The sequence below is a fragment of the Pimephales promelas genome, chromosome 17 (assembly GCF_988280905.1).
Source record: "Pimephales promelas chromosome 17, fPimPro1.hap1.1, whole genome shotgun sequence".
In the NCBI taxonomy this organism is placed as follows: Eukaryota; Metazoa; Chordata; class Actinopteri; order Cypriniformes; family Leuciscidae; genus Pimephales; species Pimephales promelas.
This window is the reverse complement of record NC_142785.1, coordinates 20335431-20354008: the sequence shown is the minus strand read 5'-3', so window position 1 is coordinate 20354008 and position 18578 is coordinate 20335431. Positions and strand designations below refer to the sequence as shown.

The 18578-nt window shown below is 37.5% G+C and overlaps 1 protein-coding gene across 13 annotated transcripts in view; it reads right to left on the bottom strand.

Moving 5' to 3' along the window:
- The window catches only part of svila (supervillin a), a 50895-nt gene extending 33478 nt beyond the window's left edge, over window positions 1–17417 (bottom strand). For 2 of the 13 annotated variants that reach the window (XM_039661446.2, XM_089122101.1), the window contains exons 1-9: window positions 17016–17412; window positions 12607–12667; window positions 12048–12133; window positions 10240–10300; window positions 9474–9622; window positions 8155–8800; window positions 7383–7466; window positions 2308–3096; window positions 1088–1122 (exon numbers count right to left, since the gene is read on the bottom strand). In XM_039661446.2, the coding sequence (XP_039517380.2) occupies window positions 1088–1122; window positions 2308–3096; window positions 7383–7466; window positions 8155–8800; window positions 9474–9622; window positions 10240–10300; window positions 12048–12133; window positions 12607–12667; window positions 17016–17070 (1966 nt within the window). In that variant the 5' untranslated portion in view covers window positions 17071–17412. Of the gene's footprint in view, window positions 1–1087; window positions 1123–1661; window positions 1830–2307; window positions 3097–7382; window positions 7467–8154; window positions 8801–9473; window positions 9623–10239; window positions 10301–12047; window positions 12134–12606; window positions 12668–17015 lie in introns of all 13 variants that reach the window. The other 11 variants (XM_039661448.2, XM_039661447.2, XM_089122104.1 and 8 more) reach the window with 10 other exon arrangements.
- Window positions 17418–18578: the final 1161 nt, after the last annotated feature.

Here is an 18578-nt window from a genome sequence, read left to right as displayed (position 1 = left end):
AGCCAGAGTTCCACTTGCTGAGTCAGTTAATATACACTACTAATAGTACACTTAACTGTTTATATAAAAATATCAAGGAAAACAGTAATGTGCTCCTGGAATGATTTTTTTTTTTTTACATATTACTTGAGGCAGCACCTTGAGTAACACAACTGTTCAAAGGTCTGGGGTCAGTATGATTTTTTTTAAAGAAATTAATACTTTTATTCAACAAGGAAGCATTAAATATAGATTGATAGAAGCAAGTAAAAATATTTAGTATGCTACAAAAGATTGCAATTTCAAATAAATGCTGTCCATTTCAAAAAGTCCAAAAAAGTTTTCTACAGTGTTTGAGCACTAAATCAGCATATTAGAATTATTTCTGAAGGATCATGTGACCCTGAAGATTGGAGTAATGATGCTAAAAATTAAGCTTTGCCATTACAGGGAAAACAAAAGAAAAAAGAAAAAAAAAACAAAACACACACACATTTTTAAATATATTAAAATAGAAAACTGTTACATTTCACAATATTGGGTTTTTACTTCTTATTTTTATCAAATAAATGCAGCCTTGGTGAGCAGAACAGACTTGCAATAAACATTTAAAATAAAATCTTATGGACCCCAAACTTTTGAACGATATAGATATTTGTTGATGAACACTAGAGTGTTAAAATTGCATAAAGATACAGTATGGCTAGAAAAGCAAAGCAGTAGTTTTAACAGATCCAGAGGACCCAAAAGTAGGTCTGTTGCTCTCTAGAGTATTCATGGATTCACTAAACAGAAGCAGTTTTGCAGAGTTATCTTTAAAGTCACAGTGCCATGCCTCCATAAGTGAAAATGTTTCCCACTCAGTTCAAACACAGATTAACAAGAACTTATTGAATGTAATATTAACCTGTATGTTTATACTACAGTTGTGTACAGATATGAAACAAATGCAAAAGTTATGTAATGTTTTTGCATCATCCTTTACCATCACATAATAAATCTAAGACAGCAGCTAAAGCTTGCTAGATTGGCTATCCGTTTAAAAAGGCATAATAGGAAAACATGCTGAAAAAATCATTTTGTAGTGTATGCAAGCAAAAAGACTTACCCTCAGGGCTTAGTGGTTCAGGGCTTGGACAAGAGCTAAAGAGAACAAAAAGCAAAGTAAACAGATCGGTAAGGATAGGAAAGTTATTAAATCAATCAGTTGATTTGGAAAAAAATTGCAGCAAATGCAGCAGCATATTTAAGAAAAGCGGAATCAGGAAAACACAGCAGCTAGTGCAAAGGTGCAGAAAACACACACAGAACCACTTAATCCACAGCGTTAGACAGAATTATAGATTTCGCCACATGCCACAGAAACAAAAGAGGAGGAAAAAAATACAAAGAACCTTTCATAAAAACCACTGACCAAACATTTGGATTAGAATCCCTTACACAAAAACATTATACAGCTTGTATATTATATAGCATTAGAGATAGTAAGCCAAAAGCTAACTTTAAACTGTGAATTTGTAAATACAATGACATTAGAAAAAAAAAGTACTAGACATGGCACAGGCCAACCTTTTTTTGGGTTATTACCAAAATCAATTTATTAGACTACATCAAGTGTAATTTTAATGTGCACTCCAGGCTAAATCCACAACAACGTGCATAAATCTACTCATGATGCCTACCGGTCCAACTGTTCACGCTCAGTTGACGTGATTGGCTGAGTTCTAAACCTCTCAGATGTCTTTCTATTCTCAGTAGGACAAATATACTGCAAAGGGCGACGAGATAACCGATCTTTGACCCTCTCACTTCTCCAGGGTGCCTCTGTAACCACAGGCAGCTCTTCTGCCCTATCATGTCAAAAAGCATTACTGAATGAGGCAGCATTGAAGAATGGCAGGTGCATAGGCATAACAGAGCAAAACACCAAAGCTTGATGAACTATTCATCTGAGCATCCTCATAGTGGGTTAAATGAACAACTGAAAACAAACATCAAAAGTGGTTAAGAATTATTCTGTCAGCACATTTAGCATAAACATCCAACATTGTCTCTACAAAGACAAGGATGCCAAGCAAAGGTGAGACAAAAGACAGGAAGAGATGGTTAATTTTTATTGACAGTGCACACCAGTTAAGCCGAGCAGTATGATAGCTAAAGGAATAGAGCATTCAAATCTGCTGGTTAAACTCTGAATGAGTGATGGTATTATGGTATTTTCCTTCATTTAATTCTCAGAGCACTTACATTATGAGATTTTGATTGTTAATCGTCTATGTTAGACAGGTTAGTAAGTCGATACATCATAATAAATGTACCACCACCTACAGTTCGGCTTTCCGGGGACTCGCAACACTTTCCAGGTAGGTGTGGCGAAGTTTGGCCACTGAAACCCTGGCATCATGGGATAGGTGATCGCCATTGGCCACAGCCTCTCTGATTGGGTCCTGGATGGGGTTCTCTTGAAAAGCTGTCTTTTGGACATTTCTAACATCCAGGGGTTTGGATGAATTTGGCATACATCTCCCTCTGGAGGTCTGAACTGGGGCATAGGAGCTAGCGTCAGCCCACTTATGGGCCTCTCGAGCTCTTGCTTGCATAGACTCTTCAGCCTGAAGACGGGACACGTGCTCTGTGTAAACTTCCTGCCTTGACCGACCTCCACGCCACCCTCTGGGGTCATCTAGAACACCCTTGCTCCTGTGCCCACTGATGCCTGGATTTACCTCCATGTTATCAGCACCTCCATGGAACGAGTTTTCTGTGCTCCGTTCTTTATTTCGAATCTCAGAGGGTAAAACGGCCTTCCTGCTTCGCAGTAGCCCCTCTGTCCTCACATTCTGTTTTCCCTCCACTTCTTCAAGTACTTCCTGAATCTCTAGTTTATGCCTGGAACCAGGTTCACTACCCATAGAAAAGTAGCTCTGGCACCCCAGGTCATGGCGTTCCTCTTTGCCAGTGTGGGTCAGCCGATGCTTGGCTGAAGCATCATGGAGGGTCCGAGTGTGTGGGTGATATTGAGGGCATGCCTGAGGAAACTGGTTGTACGCAGGTACCTCTGTTGTCTGACCCCTGTGAAACGGCTCGTCACGGGCCAGTCTCTCCCTAACTCGGATTCTTCAGAAGAAGAGAAAAGGGATGGTTACTTAGAACATAACGAGTCAAATATTCACTGACTGAGCAAAATAAAAAAAAATAAAAAAATAGAACTGTTTCATGGGCATGGAAGAACAGTAAGTGAAAGAGAGAGTCTGATCCAACCAAAACAACCCTTAAGCCACAGAACCAGTTGAAGCATCTCAATATGGTTTGTGCTTATTAGAATGTGGTTAAAAGTAACCTTGACAGTATTTGGAATAAAAATACACTAAAAGTGTGTCAAAGTGGATGTTTTCAGTGGTCTAAATAAGTAGAATCATGTGAAAAATCGTTTCGCTCGCTGTAAAAAAAGCAAATCAAGTAGCAAAACACAACCGTGATATGAAACATAGAACATACATCATATAAAAACAAATAACCATCTTGAAACAATCTTAAAAGTGGGGTTTTAATCAAAATAAGGTTATTTATAATCCTCAAACCATTTTCAACATTTTGATACATAAAGGCGGTTTCTTCATATTATCGTCAAAAATTCTAGCAATGGGCATCCTAACACCCAGTTAATTTCACACTACATAGCGTTTTATTACATGCTGGGTGAGAGAGGTTTGCTGATAAACTACGGTAGCTTAGTTTGTGATGACTGGCTCTTTAGGTCAGCAGAATCAATGCTCTAAGCAGGGGGAGGCAAAAGACTCTCATCCAAAACCTTTTGCAGTTAGTGCACTACCAGTGAAGTGAGAAAAGAAAATCTCATAATGCTTTTAAAAGACATCTGTTTATTACAGAGTCACTCTCCGTGTCTACCTCTTATTTTCCACCCATTCACCCAATTAAAAGCTCAAATTCCATTAGCTGAGAGCTACAATGATGTTAAAAACAGACTTTTAAGCAACCCAATTCTCTACACATCCTTTTCTGAGTTGCATCCCACACTCCACTAGCTGCTAAAATCTGCTTCTCCTGACCCAAGCTTGACGGGTGCAATCTATACTCACACTTCAGTTTTACATGTGGTAACATCCACTCTTGCTGGGCTCCTCTGGAACCCTGTTTAAGTGAAACCATGCTCTGCACTGTAATTGTTGAGTCATGTGAACTGTTTTTAACCTCATCTAAGAGGACTGCATTTTCAACACTAAATTAGAGAAATAGCTGTAACAAAATGCAGCCAAAAATTATGTTTCAGATATGGTTCATGAAAAGGAAAAAAAAGTGGTTGAATTTTTTTTTTAGCTGTGCAGTAAATATAGAGACAGAAGAGAATTTCTGTTAAAAGGGGTCATGAACTGCATTGTTTTATAATGTTTCCTAGGGTGCACTTATAATGTGATTTACAAATAATAGGCATTTTTCCAACCCTGATTTTAGCTTTCTGATTTGAATGCTCCCTTTAAGGGTCGTGTCTGCTGTGAGACTTCAGAGTAAACGCCCACTGCTGTAATTGGCAGACACATAAAATAGCTATTAGCTAGTATTACAAGCGGAACTCCCAAAAACCTTTAGCATGTTTTTATTATTACAGCTTTCAAGGTTAACTAATTGGGAAACATTTGATTATACTTAAATCTATGGCATTATATTTAGATTGTTGTAGTGATGAGCAACAATGTAGCCGACCATAGACATGTTGAGCACATGAATGCAGTGATATCGTCATTGCGACACGATTTCTGCACTCTAATGAATACTTTTATCATTACTAACAATGGAAACACAATGTAAATAGATTTGTTGATTAGAACCAAAGAATATAGATAAAAGGGATTTTGTTATAACAGGAGTTTTGGCGAAAGCCACTGATAAACTTGAGCAGTTTGACAGCTTCAGCGATTTTAAAGGGAGTGTTCTTTGATCCCTTTCATATATATAAAACTTAAATCACAGTTTAAATAAAAGATTATCTTCATCATACTAAGAGAAACTTGAGGTTGAGTGTTTAGTCACTGGTTTGATTTACTGACACTGACAAAGGACAATAGGCGACATGAGGAGAGATGGTCACAGATCAGGCATTAAAATGAAAATTTACTTACATGTGGTCGCATTATTGTCGAGTCCATATCGTAAAAGTCTGTTTGGAGAGCCCGCCCCGAAATTGCCACTGATTTACCAAAGAATCAACCGTAAAATATACTGAATACATATAAATAATGCTCAACTGAGACACTCACATTGTTGAAAATAAATAACCACTTTTTTAGCATTAGGAGCCTTTGAAAGGCAATGTTATATTCCAGAGATCCTGCATCACTCTTCTCTCCTCATCATCTCACAACACATGAGTGGGCAGGGTAAAAGTAGCAATGATGAATTAGGCATTGATTTTTTTCTGCAGAGGCTGTCTTTCACCAACCCATCATTTGCTTTTTTTGGACTAACAAGGAAGTTTCCATTTCTGAAACTTACAGGATATTCTTTTAGTATGATGACCTCTTATATGTCAAAAGCTCAAGAAAAATTTGATTTCTCAGTTCATGACCCCTTTAAAGCTATGAACTTTAACTTTTTAAACATTTGCAAGAAATATCCAAAGGGGAACCTAACAAACAAATAAATAAATGATGATGATAAATTAGATGAACTCAAAAAGCATCTACATCCCAGACTTGATCACTAACAAAAGGAAACTGTAGTTTTGTACTTTTATTTTTAGAAGGTTATGCTTTTGCAAATACTCTGCATATTCAGGGGATGAGGTGGAGATGGAGAGCCTAATTTTCTCTCTATACAACTCTTTTATGTATGTCTGGGTTTGTCAATGTCAGCAGACATTAAGTGCCAAGGAATTGCAGAGGAGGAAAAAGCCAAGAGTAAATAAACCACTAGACTAGTAAAGTCTGAGGAGGAACATAAAAGAATAAAAAGTTAGAATGAGAGAATAGGGGCAAAAATAGAGAGAAAACTGGTGAGAAATGGGAACTCAAATTGTGTGTGAAATGATTCCCAGAAAATGTGGCTCTGGTGTTTTGCATGACTAATCAAGTCATCACGCTCTCCATTTGACATATTGAGCTAATACAGGCCGAATTATCTGCATTTACATTCTTGTCAAGTTTGGTGACTCATAGCTCAACAATTTTCTCACCACAGTATCACAAACATAATATCAAGTCAGTCACGCTTGATTCAACCAGGTACTGAAAAGCAATACGAGAACCAAACCTGCCATGTAGGAATAAACCACACACATTTGACTCATTGGACAGTGGACTGTGAATATTAGAAAAAAGTTAAAAAGTACACTGCAACAAAAGGGTCTGAAGGTTCAATGATCAAATTCAAACCCAGAGCACTTATTAACAGTGTGGATGGGATGGGTGGTAGAAATGTGTGCGAGCGAGGATGGCCATTTTGTTACTGAGATGATGAGCCCAACTCAAAACCACTCCCTAAGCCCTTTACCTTGCTGGGTCCAAACAAACTGACAGACTAAACCAGTGGTTTCCAACCTTTTCTTGAAAGCCAACCACCTGTGACTGAAAATATTTAGGCCCTATTTGAGGTACCACCTTTTGAGCAATGTATAACAAAATAATACATACTGTACAGTAATCATAACATCTCTGAATATTCACTTTCTTTTTTAATCCAAGTCTGGGGTCGAGAAGATTTAAAAAAAAAAAAAAAAAAAAAAGTTTTAAAATGCTTACATTTTCACCAAAGCTGCATTCATTAGATAAAAACAGAAAAAAAAAAAAAAAAACACTGTAAAATATATGTGCATTAAATTGATCAGAATGAATTTATTCAACCCCAAACTCTTTAAAAGCTATTATATATCTATACCTTGTATATTTTTCTTGTCACTGGCCTTTTGATCAGAATCAAAAATCCATGCTTTGAAATCAATGCCAAGACGGCAAGAGAAAATAATTAAAATGGAATTGATTTCATCATCATACAGCACAACGGTCTGATGCATATTTCTTACAAAAAAGACTAGAGCTGGCTGACATTGCATGAAGTTTTTATTAGCTCTTTGTAAAACCAGGTTGCTACAATGATCGCTTAATAACCACTAGTTGCTTAATTTACAACTTTGTATCAGTCTTCCAAGCTAAGCGTGGTCCCTAAAATAACGTGCAAAGTGGACCAGACTTTTTTCCCGAATAGTTAATAATCCAATAAACCACTAGAAAACACATGACACCTATTGTCACTCTCACCTCAAAATCCAACAAGGACTTTCATAGGAAAGGACTAGAGGAGGGTTTTGAGATAGGGCCATGAAGTTAGGGGTGGGACCACTGTTAAGTGAAGGGTGTCAAACACACCCATAAATCCCAAATGTATGGTACCTGGAAGGCCAGTTGATTGGAGAGAGGGTGTCTCCTTCTGAATCAGTCTGAAGTGACCATTGGTTGGCTGACTGGCTACGGGAGCTAAATCAGTTGAGAAACACCCAAAAGAGTGAACTTCTCAACGGTTTATGTAAGTAACAGTTTATTGGGGGCTTAAAAAAAGAGGGGGGGAAAACTTACGAGAAACCAGGTTCCTGAAAAGAGAGTAGGTCCTCAAATGAATTATGAAAATTAAGTCTGGCTTGCTGGGAACTGGGTTTTAAAGGCCTAGTACTCATTTCTTGACATTAACTAAACAATCAAACTATATACTGACATTATGAATGGGCTCTGGGTCTTTCCAGAAAATCATTCATTATCATATTCATTTGTATTGTTTTGGCTTGCCTTAATGCTAGGAATTTAAAATTGGCTGGAATCGTTTGTTGCTTAAATTGGCAAGCACTTTAAATCCAAAACATCACACAAAGCATTGACCCATGCCATAAAGAAACAGCTGCCAAATAACAGTAAAGGTCAATGCTAATGTTTCATACTGAATAGAGCCCACCCATCTTTAAGTAGTAGTAGAAACACTCCTAACAATATGCAAGCCAAATCCTGCAAATTGGCACTTTCTTTGGGGGAAAATACCTGTGAAAGATTTAGGGGAATACCAGCCAACACAACCAGCCAAAAAAGAAAAGAAAAGAATAATAGAAGATTAAGATCCTGACATAATAAGATTCTACTTGGAGACTGTAAGAAGTAGAGACAAAAAAAGACTCACCTGTGTCTTTGAAGGATGTTGTGAGCCTGCTGCTCAATAAACAGATCACCAGGAGATGCTTCCTGTTTGGCAGATGGCATCACGACCCTTCGACCAGTATTAGGCGAGCTGGGAACCCCCATCGCCCCTGATTCCCTCCCTGGAACCCTGGCAGACCCAGACACATCCATATATGCAGATGGGTCAGGTGCAACCCCTCCACTTTCATGCAATCTATTACGCTCTACGGCCCTCCTCTGGTTCTCCAGATTCATCATCCTTTCGCGCTCAGAGATGGAGTCTGTGCGTTCTCTGCTGTATTTATCCACATTATGGCTGGTGGTGTAAGCATTATGCTCCACTCGGTCTTCTTCTACACTTGACCTGTGTTGTCGGCTGTCGGGCTCTTTGGAGGTTCTGGAGTAGCGGGCGGAATAGTCGGTTTCTGTCTCCTGATCCAGAGAGATGCCATAGCGCTCTGCTAGTTGACGGCGCCGTTCTGCCTTGTAGCGAGCAATCCTTTCAGCTTTAGAGTCCAGCTCTGGCACATTAGTGGAGCCAGTACTGTAGACAGACTCCGGTTGGACTGTGTAGGTTCTGGACTGAACCTCAGCACTGTGCGGATTTGGGAAGTTTGGCTCATTTTTGCTATAGTGCTGAAGAGAAACTGCAATAAGAGCGAAAAGAAGGCAGTTTACACTAAATCAATTTGCCCAAATCTTTAACTTTAAGTAACCCGAACACCAGCTTATCAACCCAAACCTATCATCATGTGTGTTGATATGCACCATATAATTAGTATTAAGGGTGTACTCACACTAGGCACAGTTATCTTGTACTGAGGCTGAGCGCGATTGTCCCCCCTACCCACCGCCTCGCTGGCCTGCACTCACATTGCACTTAACGTTCCGGGCCGGAACACACTTACGATACAACTTTCTCTTCGCAAATAGACTTATCTAATGGATTTATCATTTATGCCGTGCAGCGAATTCTTTTTTTATCAGAATATTATGGCGGCAGCAGACTTGAGGAATTTGCAGCTATACTCACAAACTACAAATCCTGTTCATCAACAAGGAGAAAACCAGAGCCAAAATACTCAAATTAATAAAAAAAAAGTACCAAGTAGTAATAGAAGATGTTTGCTGTCGTAATAATGATAGTAGCGCACACGAATAGTAGCCGTTTCGTGCTCCGGGCCTACGGAGCGATCACATGCGCTCGGGCACGATTCAGATCGCCAAGTGTGAATACACCCTAAGATGTTTAGTGCACGTCATTTCTCATTCATGTTATAGAGTGAACAAATCTATTAAAAAAATAAGCACATTTCTCACCTGTACAGGGGTCACAGGTGTCTGCTGCACGGGTATATCTAGGAGTGTCTTCCTCTAGCATTCGATTGGTTACTAGACCGCCACAGCCTGGGAGATTTTGGAGAACATCACCATCGATACCCTCCAGACGCCGTGCAATTCGTTCTTTCCTATAAACAGGAGTGGTATAGTGTTAAGGATATTTCTCAATCTAGGAAAAACATATAATTACATATATTTTCAATGTTTCTGAAAGTAGTCTCGTTTTTTTATCAAGGCATCGTTTATTTGGAATTAAAAACAACACAGTAAAAAATAAAAGTAATATTTTGAAAAATCACAGCAATTTAAAATAACTTTCTATATGAATATATTTTAAAATGCAATTTATTCCTGTGAAGACAAAGCTGAACTTTCAGCAGTCATTAAGCACCAGTCATAAAGCGTTGTGAATTTCATTTCGCATACCTACACTACATTAACAAGACAAGTAGTTTGTTCAGGCATGGTCTTGTAGGGATTTACAAACCCTATAGCACACATATATTCAAACGCAACGCACATAACACATGTGCATGTGAACGCCATCAGTGTTTATCACAAGTTTGCGTTTAAAATCTGTTTAGAGATATTCATATACATTTTTACCTTACAGTTACTGTAAACTATATCCAGTGGCAATAACAGCATGCAGACAATTTTCTTAATTATGTTATTCTTACCAAAAACACCTGCAATAACTAAACTTTGGCTGTGCATGCTTTATAAGACTGATTTAACTTCTCACCTGTTCATGTCCCAACTCTGACTCGTGCTTATACTCTCAAAACGTTTCCTTAATTCTGAGACTAAAGAGAGAAAAAAAAGTGATGGATGAGTAAAAGAGTGAGAGACAAAAGAGGGAGGATAAATAGGATAAATCAAACCATTACAAATAGTGAAACGTACTTTATATCAAGTATTTGTGATATTTCAACTTAGAAATGTAAGCAAAGCAATCAGAGCTTACTATATACTGTAAGATGCACACTGTTTCAAGACTGGATAGTAATCCAATTTTTACACAATTTTGCTTTTCTGTATTTAATACCAAGTCATGTTTTATGATGTATCTGATGTATTACACTAAACCTGCCGCCTATTAAGTACAGTATACTGCTATGTCCTTTCAGTGACACATTTCCAATAATAGTCGAGGTGACACAAGTCCAGTGTGTTATCTAAAACAAAAGCTGCTTACACTTAAGTCGTCTGATATTAGCTAGGATAATGGCTGCATTTCCACAAAAGTTAGCCAATCATAGGTGCATCCTCAGTATTGTTTCAGCAGCATGGGAATATGACACTCAACTGTGTCCTGTCACTAGGTGACCAGTGAAGTGATTGAGAGGGGGATCATCACGGGCTAATGTGTACACGACACACTAACAGTGTTTCCTTAGCCTGGGGCCTATTCCATGAAGCCGGTTTAGGTGGCTAGTCGGGTACATTTCAGTTTAGTTTGCGCCAACTCAGGGTTTTAGACACCATAGTCCAGTAAGGCTAAAGTTTGTCTTACAACTAATTGCTTGCAAGGATAACATCAAAACCTGGAAGACTAATTAGCCAATGACTCCCTAGAGATTTTTCTATGGGTCTTTCTATATTTAAATAAGGTCTGTGGTAAACCGAAGCGGACAATACTGTGACGTTTTGTTCTACAACGTAAATTATACACACCCATTCTAAAAACACAACTTTTGAAGCAGTTTTAAAATTTTTGAAAATCTATGTTTCAAATAAGTAACTAAGTGTGTGTGTGCAGTTTAAGTTGTACAACAAAACGTCAAAGTACCATCAAGTCATGTTTACTACATGAATTGAAGAAACCCATTATAAAACCCTATAGGAAAATCTCAAAGAAACCACTGGTGAATTAGTCTTCCTGTTTTTGTAACACTGGGTAAACGTAACAACATTGTTCATAATAACTAAGACAAAAAAATGTCTTTTGGGTCTTACCAGAAGCAGGCTGCTCATGCGAGAGCCCCACAGAATCCTGTTCACCCACTCTCTTTCACATTTTCAGGGCTAATAAGCAAGACAACTTGCCCAACAACAGGTGGCCCCATGTAGACCAAATATAGGTCATCAGTGTCCCATCCCCCCCCCCAACACGTGTCCAGCACTCATCAAGACAATGCTAAGTGAAACATACAGTCTTGAAGCAACTTGTAAGAACTTTGATGAAGGCATTATTACATACTTTGTTACTTGCCATTTTAGCAGACAGTTGTCATCTAACGTGAATACAAAATGTCCCATGTGAATACAGTACATCAGGGACAACCCTCCTAAAATTAAGTGGGCCTAAGAACCACAGTGATCATTTAGTGTTCAAATTCTCTTTGGGATTGAACCTTTGTATTAAAATTCTTGACCATAACATACCTCCATTAAAAAAAGTGCAAAAATCAACTGAATCTTGCCAAGTATATGACAAAGCTACTGACTGCTAGTTTAGTGAGAGTCTTCACTGTGTAAATACTTAACAAGTATATAATAGCCTAGATAAAAGAACCTCGCAACCGAAGTGTTGATGTATTTTGTACTTACCCTTGGGTGTATTTCCCAGCAGACTGACATCTACTACTTTGTTGGTTCCCTCGTCTTTCTCCTCAAACAAGAACTCTTTCTGAAAGCTGGACAGAGTGAGCCAACTTTAAATTTCAATATATTTTACATATAATACAACAGAAACAGAAGAGGTCTCAGTATTGCCAGCTTTTGTAGAAGCAGAACCTGAAAAGGCATCTGAATCTTGGCAGATATCAGTTACATCCCAAAGAAATGCAATATCCTAAATTTTCTTTTTATAACTGGATTTTTGTTTTGTTTTTAAGAGACCCCCCCCCCCCCTGGGAGAGTAAATATCACATCTAAAAATATAGACACATCCCAGTGTTCAAGTGAATACACCATTTTAAAAAGCATGACTACATACAACAGGCACACATAGTAGTAACATAGTCCTCTTTAATTTGTTCAAACCTTATTAAGACTTTCAAAGACTAAGATACTGTTGGTGTGGATATTTTCCATGGAAATTGTACAGTAAATCAAAACCCAAGTTATATAAACATTCTACATATTTGGATAAAAATAAGGATCTTACCTAAGAGCTCTCCGTTGTAGTTTGGTACTGTCAACTTTAGGGGCTGTTTCTCCTGTGAAGCCTGTGCACACAAAAGAAAGCACAGCCTTCAGACTACAAATACTCCTGCTGGTGACAGGACTGATCAGCCAAAGATGTTTCAAAGGCCCCATGTGAAGGGCAGGAACGAAAAAATAGTATCCATTACATGGACGTCAACATGGCGCTGTGTCCATATGAACAGGCTTACATACATAGGTACATATTCTGTATGCACAGAGTCAACTGCCTGGGCCCATGTGCTAAATGTTGTTTCAACAGCTTTGTTAGTCAATGTGACTAATGCGCAAAGTCATCTGTATCTCTGAAATTACTCCGTATCCGTAAAATTATGGACAACACACACTGACAGACCTCCATTATCATCAAGTGTAAGGCAATAAATACTAATAATAAATGTTCATTTTACATTATGTATAGTTTAAAGGTAATATAGGATAATATAAATCAATAACCATATCATTATTATTATTATAAATACAAATTGTTGAGTGTAAAATAAATTGTGATCTATGGGAAAATAAAAAAAAATTGAATTAAATAAATATAAAAATAAAATACTAATATAATAAAAATATATCAGATCAAATAATGGCTGATAACCAATGGTGAAACCAATTTACAAGCATTCCTTGAAAACAAGAAAGAAAAAAAAAATGTTACTCTAAATTAATTTAACAATGTTTTGTTATTATTCACACGAGTAATGCAATGAAATGACTAAAACCGTTGTTATCGTCTGAATAAGCACATGGAGATCTGACATCTGAGCCTCACAGAGGGATCGGAAGACCAGAACATGTGTTTCCACTTTACCCACAGATCAATAGCCTTACCACACACATTCATCCAGACCAAACAACCTTTCTGACATCTAAAAAATTTGATATTCAAATATTTTAATCCAGATTAAGGACTGTGGTTAGATGCCATTTCCTCCTCCTCTCTACAAACACTATTTGAGAAGAGAAAGTGAATAAGAGTGCCAACTGATGGACTCTGTTTTGGTACGGAGCGAGTTTTCACAGCTGGGATGAGTATCTGCTAAAAACATTCCTCAGCGCATAAAAATCTCCTCTTAGGGCCTGCAGATGAGACATCAACTGAAGGTGGAATGAAAGCGAACAGGAACATTTTGGAAGGAACTTATGAAACTGGGTGGAGGCAAAAATAATGTGGAGATTTGTGCCGTCACGCCTAATAGAAATTGTTGTTTTCTTAAACTGAAATCACAACAAATGACAGAAATCACTCTGTTCTGGTACCTTGCACTGAGGATACCAGAACAGTTACTGATGTTTATTGTTGCATCTGGGATAATTCAACTACGAAGCTATTGTTCATCAGGCAAACTAAGTGATTAATGACACGGCTTTAAACAAATCATTGACAGATTTTCCAATGTCCTTACAGTAAATTAACACTACAGGGTAAATGAAAAGTTAATGACAATGTTTCCCACGCAGAAGCAGGAACAAAAACAAAAAACCATCAAGCAAACTGACAGTTAGTAATGCAGATAAAGTAGATTGATTACTCAGATTTTCCTAAGCACTCATTATGTGCATTGCATGGTCTTGTTGAGAGCACCCACCGCTAACAGACATCCAGAAAACATTGGCTATGTGCCCTCTTAAATACAGATGCTAATCAGACACAGTCAAGTGTCACATTTACAGCACTTGAAATGGCATGCGTGTTATTCCACAGCCCTGTGACACACTCTGATCTACAAAAAGCATCACATTAAAGCTGATTGCACTGTTCAGGTTAATTATTCCAGCATATCACCTGTTTTCAAGCACAGTCACTTATCAAATATGGTGAGTGACTGATAAACTTAAATATAGGATTCAGTCATTGGTTTGTATCGTAATTTATTTATTGTATTAATAAACTATGTAATTAGATTTAAAGGTGTGGTTGATTATGATTTCACTTTTCTAGTTTTAGCTAGCATGTAATGTTGGTGTTTGAGCAAAAACAACATCTGCAAAGTACTAACGCTCAAAGTTCAAAGCAAAGGAAGACTTTTTTTTTTTTAAATGAATCGTTTTTTAAGGACTGCAACAAACGACACAACATTCCCAACGCATTCTCATCCTTTAGCGTCATATGTGACGCTATATGACAAAACGACCAAATACTACGCACATGGCACCCGTTATCATTAATATAACGCGCTGTGATGGGTAGGTTTAGGTGTGGGGTAGGGTAGTCTCATATTATGCTAAAAGATTTATGACGCCTTGGGTTCGCGTGTTATATTAACGATAAAGGGTGCCATGTGCGTAGTAGTTCGCCGTTTTGTCATATAACGTCACAGTCACATATGACGCTAAAGGATGAGAACGGGCTGACATTCCTACTGGGTTAGTGACATCACCAACCCTAGAACTTACATGAACCCCACCTCCGGGAACATGATTTATAAATTGTCATGACAGAATATGCTAATCATGACAAGAAGATAACTACACATAAGGCTAAGCTACAAAAATTCAGCAACAAACCATTCAGTAATGTCCTATTGCATTCTAAATGTTGTCACTTCTTTTTTGAGTCTCTCCACCATCATCTGACTCTGGTTTGAACATACCAGTAAATGGCTAAAAGTTTTTGAAATTTTCAGTGCATGTGTGAGGTAAAAGGACACAAACTATTGTAGCTCCACCCCGTACTGGGAGCAGCAGCTCATTTGCATTTAAAGGGATAGACACTCTGGGGATATCAAAGACTTATTTTTCATCTTGTGAAGGGCATTATACCACCCCTTTAAATTTATATGTAATATTTAATACAATACAAACATTTTATTTTGTAACATTTATCAAGAATAAAATGCTTTGATATTTATTAACAATAAATTATTTAAAAGTTTGTGATCAGTAAGATTTTTTGAAAGAAGCCTCTTATGGTTACCAAGACTGTTTATTTGATCAAAAATACTGTATTAAAAAAAAAAAAACTTCAATTAAATAATATTACGATTCTATTTTAAAATATAATTTATTCCTGTGATTTCAGCAGCCATTACTCCAGTCTTCAGGGTCACATGATCCTTCAAAAATCATTCTACTATGCTGATTTGGTGATCAGGATACATTTCTTTTTATAATCAATATTGAAACCGGTTGTGTTGCTTAATATTTTTGTAGAAATCATGACTTTTTTATAATACTATACATTTCTTTACTGCTGCTTTTGATCGGTTTAATGCATCTTTGCTTTTTCTTGAACGATGACTGAAACTTTGTATAACTGGCAATGTATTGCTTTTTAAGAGCAATACTTTGGATTAAAGTGTCTGCTAAGTGATTAAATGCACATTTAAATGTTTTAAATTTCTTAAAACAAAAAAAAAAAACAAAAAAACATACAACCCCAAATCACTACAAATGATAAAACTACATGAAAGTCAGCAAGTAGTACATGCTAGTCATGAATTCAAAACACACTTACAGGATGAAACCTGTTAAATGGGAAAACACTGTGCCAAAATGTGGCAGTGAGGTGCTAGCACTTGTCTCAGCTAATATAGGATTAGTCTTCAAGAGGAATAGGATTAGCCAGTGTGGACACAGGAAGTGTGCCTTTGTGCACATGTACGGCATAACTTAAATCATGATTTTTAAATGGTGCTTTATGTTTTAATACCAGATCAACTCTGAACATTCCTCAATGCCCTTCAAAAGAGTTCAACTGTTATTTAGCGATACACAGACAGAGAGAGATCTTAAGAGTCTTAAAAAAAGACAGCTGGTGTCTGCACTCCAGGAAAGGGGGAATTAGGTGAAGGGGAATCTCTAAAACCCATTCACACATTTATCGATTAAACCATTTACATTGATGCATTAACCCATTTACATTTAAAGCAGTCAAAACACTGACTAGGATACTTCCACAATAAATGAAAGCAAATTGAACATTTCAAAAAACTATAAATTCAGACATACATATAAAATGCATGTCTAAGAGTGCATTGCTGGACACAAACACCTGTTATAACTGTGAAAATGCATTTAACTAAGAACACACAGGATAAATGGAAAAGCATGTGCCTTTGTGCAAGTGCACATAACAAAACCATTAAAAGGCAATACTGTGCGTCAAACTCTCTTAAACTGAGTAACAGACCCAACTACAGAATTTAAACTATTGAAAACATTCAATTTCTAAACCACAGTATGCAAAAGCGACAACACTTGCTCTGCTTCAAAATGCCTCATTTGTCTTTTTTAGTCAGCGAGACCCTTGTTCTGAATACTTCTGTCCTTGGAGAATCTAGCACCATTAAAAACCCAAGCAGGATAAACAGAGATGTGGTGGGCCCGTCCTGTTCCGTCCCACCCCAACAGCCATTTACTCACCTTGGCACAACTTGACATGGTTGACATAGTTGAAGATCCAGGGGTTCCGGTACATATTGACAGAATAAAACAAGGAGTGGATGACTGATAAGAAAAGAAAGTGACCAGAAAGGGAGGGAGGGAAATAGTGAAGGACCTAAGAAAGGAGGAAAATAGGAGAAAGAGAGAGAGGACTGCAGAAAAGCAGCAGTGTCTGAACTGCAAGGTGATGCAGAGTTAGCTGCAGCAGTCCTGGGACAGCCAGAGAAGGGAGGTGGAGAGAAAGAGAGAGAGAAATGCTGAGAGAGGAGGAGGAGAACAGTATCTCTCCAACACTACGACACTATGCTGACGGAGAGCCTCTCGCTCTCTGCATGGCTACTGCTAAATGCTAGCAAGGTAACTACAGTGCTAATGCTACTCACTGCTAATCAGATTAACAATACGGAGAGCGAGAGAGAAAGATATAAAGAAAGGGGAGCGAGATGGAGGACAGCAACAGTCAAACAGTAGCGGTTGTGTGCTCTAGCAGCTGCATACCGTGGATGTGTGTTTAGCTTTTAGGACAGCTGAAAGGGTGAGAAAGTAAGAGAGGATAATTGCCTCAAAAGGAACAAGAAATTCCGATCGTCTCTTAGCAATGACATATTCGTGGTACTCAGAGAAGGAGAGAGTGGAAAAGCAAGATCTCTGCCATGGAGAACATAACTTGCCAAGTCATATTGTTGTGCTAAGTACTCAAAGGAGGGACAAAATAATAGACGATGTGTGGACTAGAAAAATCACTTGAATTATGGACTCATCAGGTCTTTCCCGTTCTGTTTTCCCAATATCAACAGATGATGCTGCGTGTTAAATAGGTTTAGATTTTTCATTTTTACTCTCCTGGTCCCTGTAGTGTACTGGGGTTGGGGGTGGGGGGAATTCATTACTTGAATTTCTTCTCAGTCAGGACTACTGCTGAATTTCAAAAGAATGACTCTGACCGTGTGCATCTGTTAGCTCCGGGGGTAAAATGTGAAAATATCCATGCCAGCAGCCAAACTCAGAAATTCTCATGTAATAAAGTCACCCGTTTGATGAGGAAGACATTGACTGCTGAAGTCTGCTGGATAATAGTATAAAGAGAGAGAATATAATGGTTGAATAATGGACAGTGGAAGAGAGCTAAAGCATTTAATATTATTATATTATAATATTTAAAATAACCATTTAAATGCATTTTATGCAAATCGAATGCATGTAATTTATTTCTGTGACAGCAAAGCTGAATTTTCATTACTGTCTTTAGTGTCACGTGATCCTTCAGTCACTCTAATTTGTCACTCTAATTTGATGATTTGGCCAAGAAACAGATTTTTTTTTTTATAATTATCAAATGATAAAAACAGTTTGTGTTGCTTAAACATTTTGTGGAAATTTATGATGCATACATTTTTTTTACAAGTTAAAAAAATAAGCATTTATTTAAAAAAAACAAAAACTAAAAAAAAAAACACATACACATATATATATATATATATATATATATATATATAAATTCCCTTTCGGTCACTTTTGATCAATTGAATGTATCCTTGATGT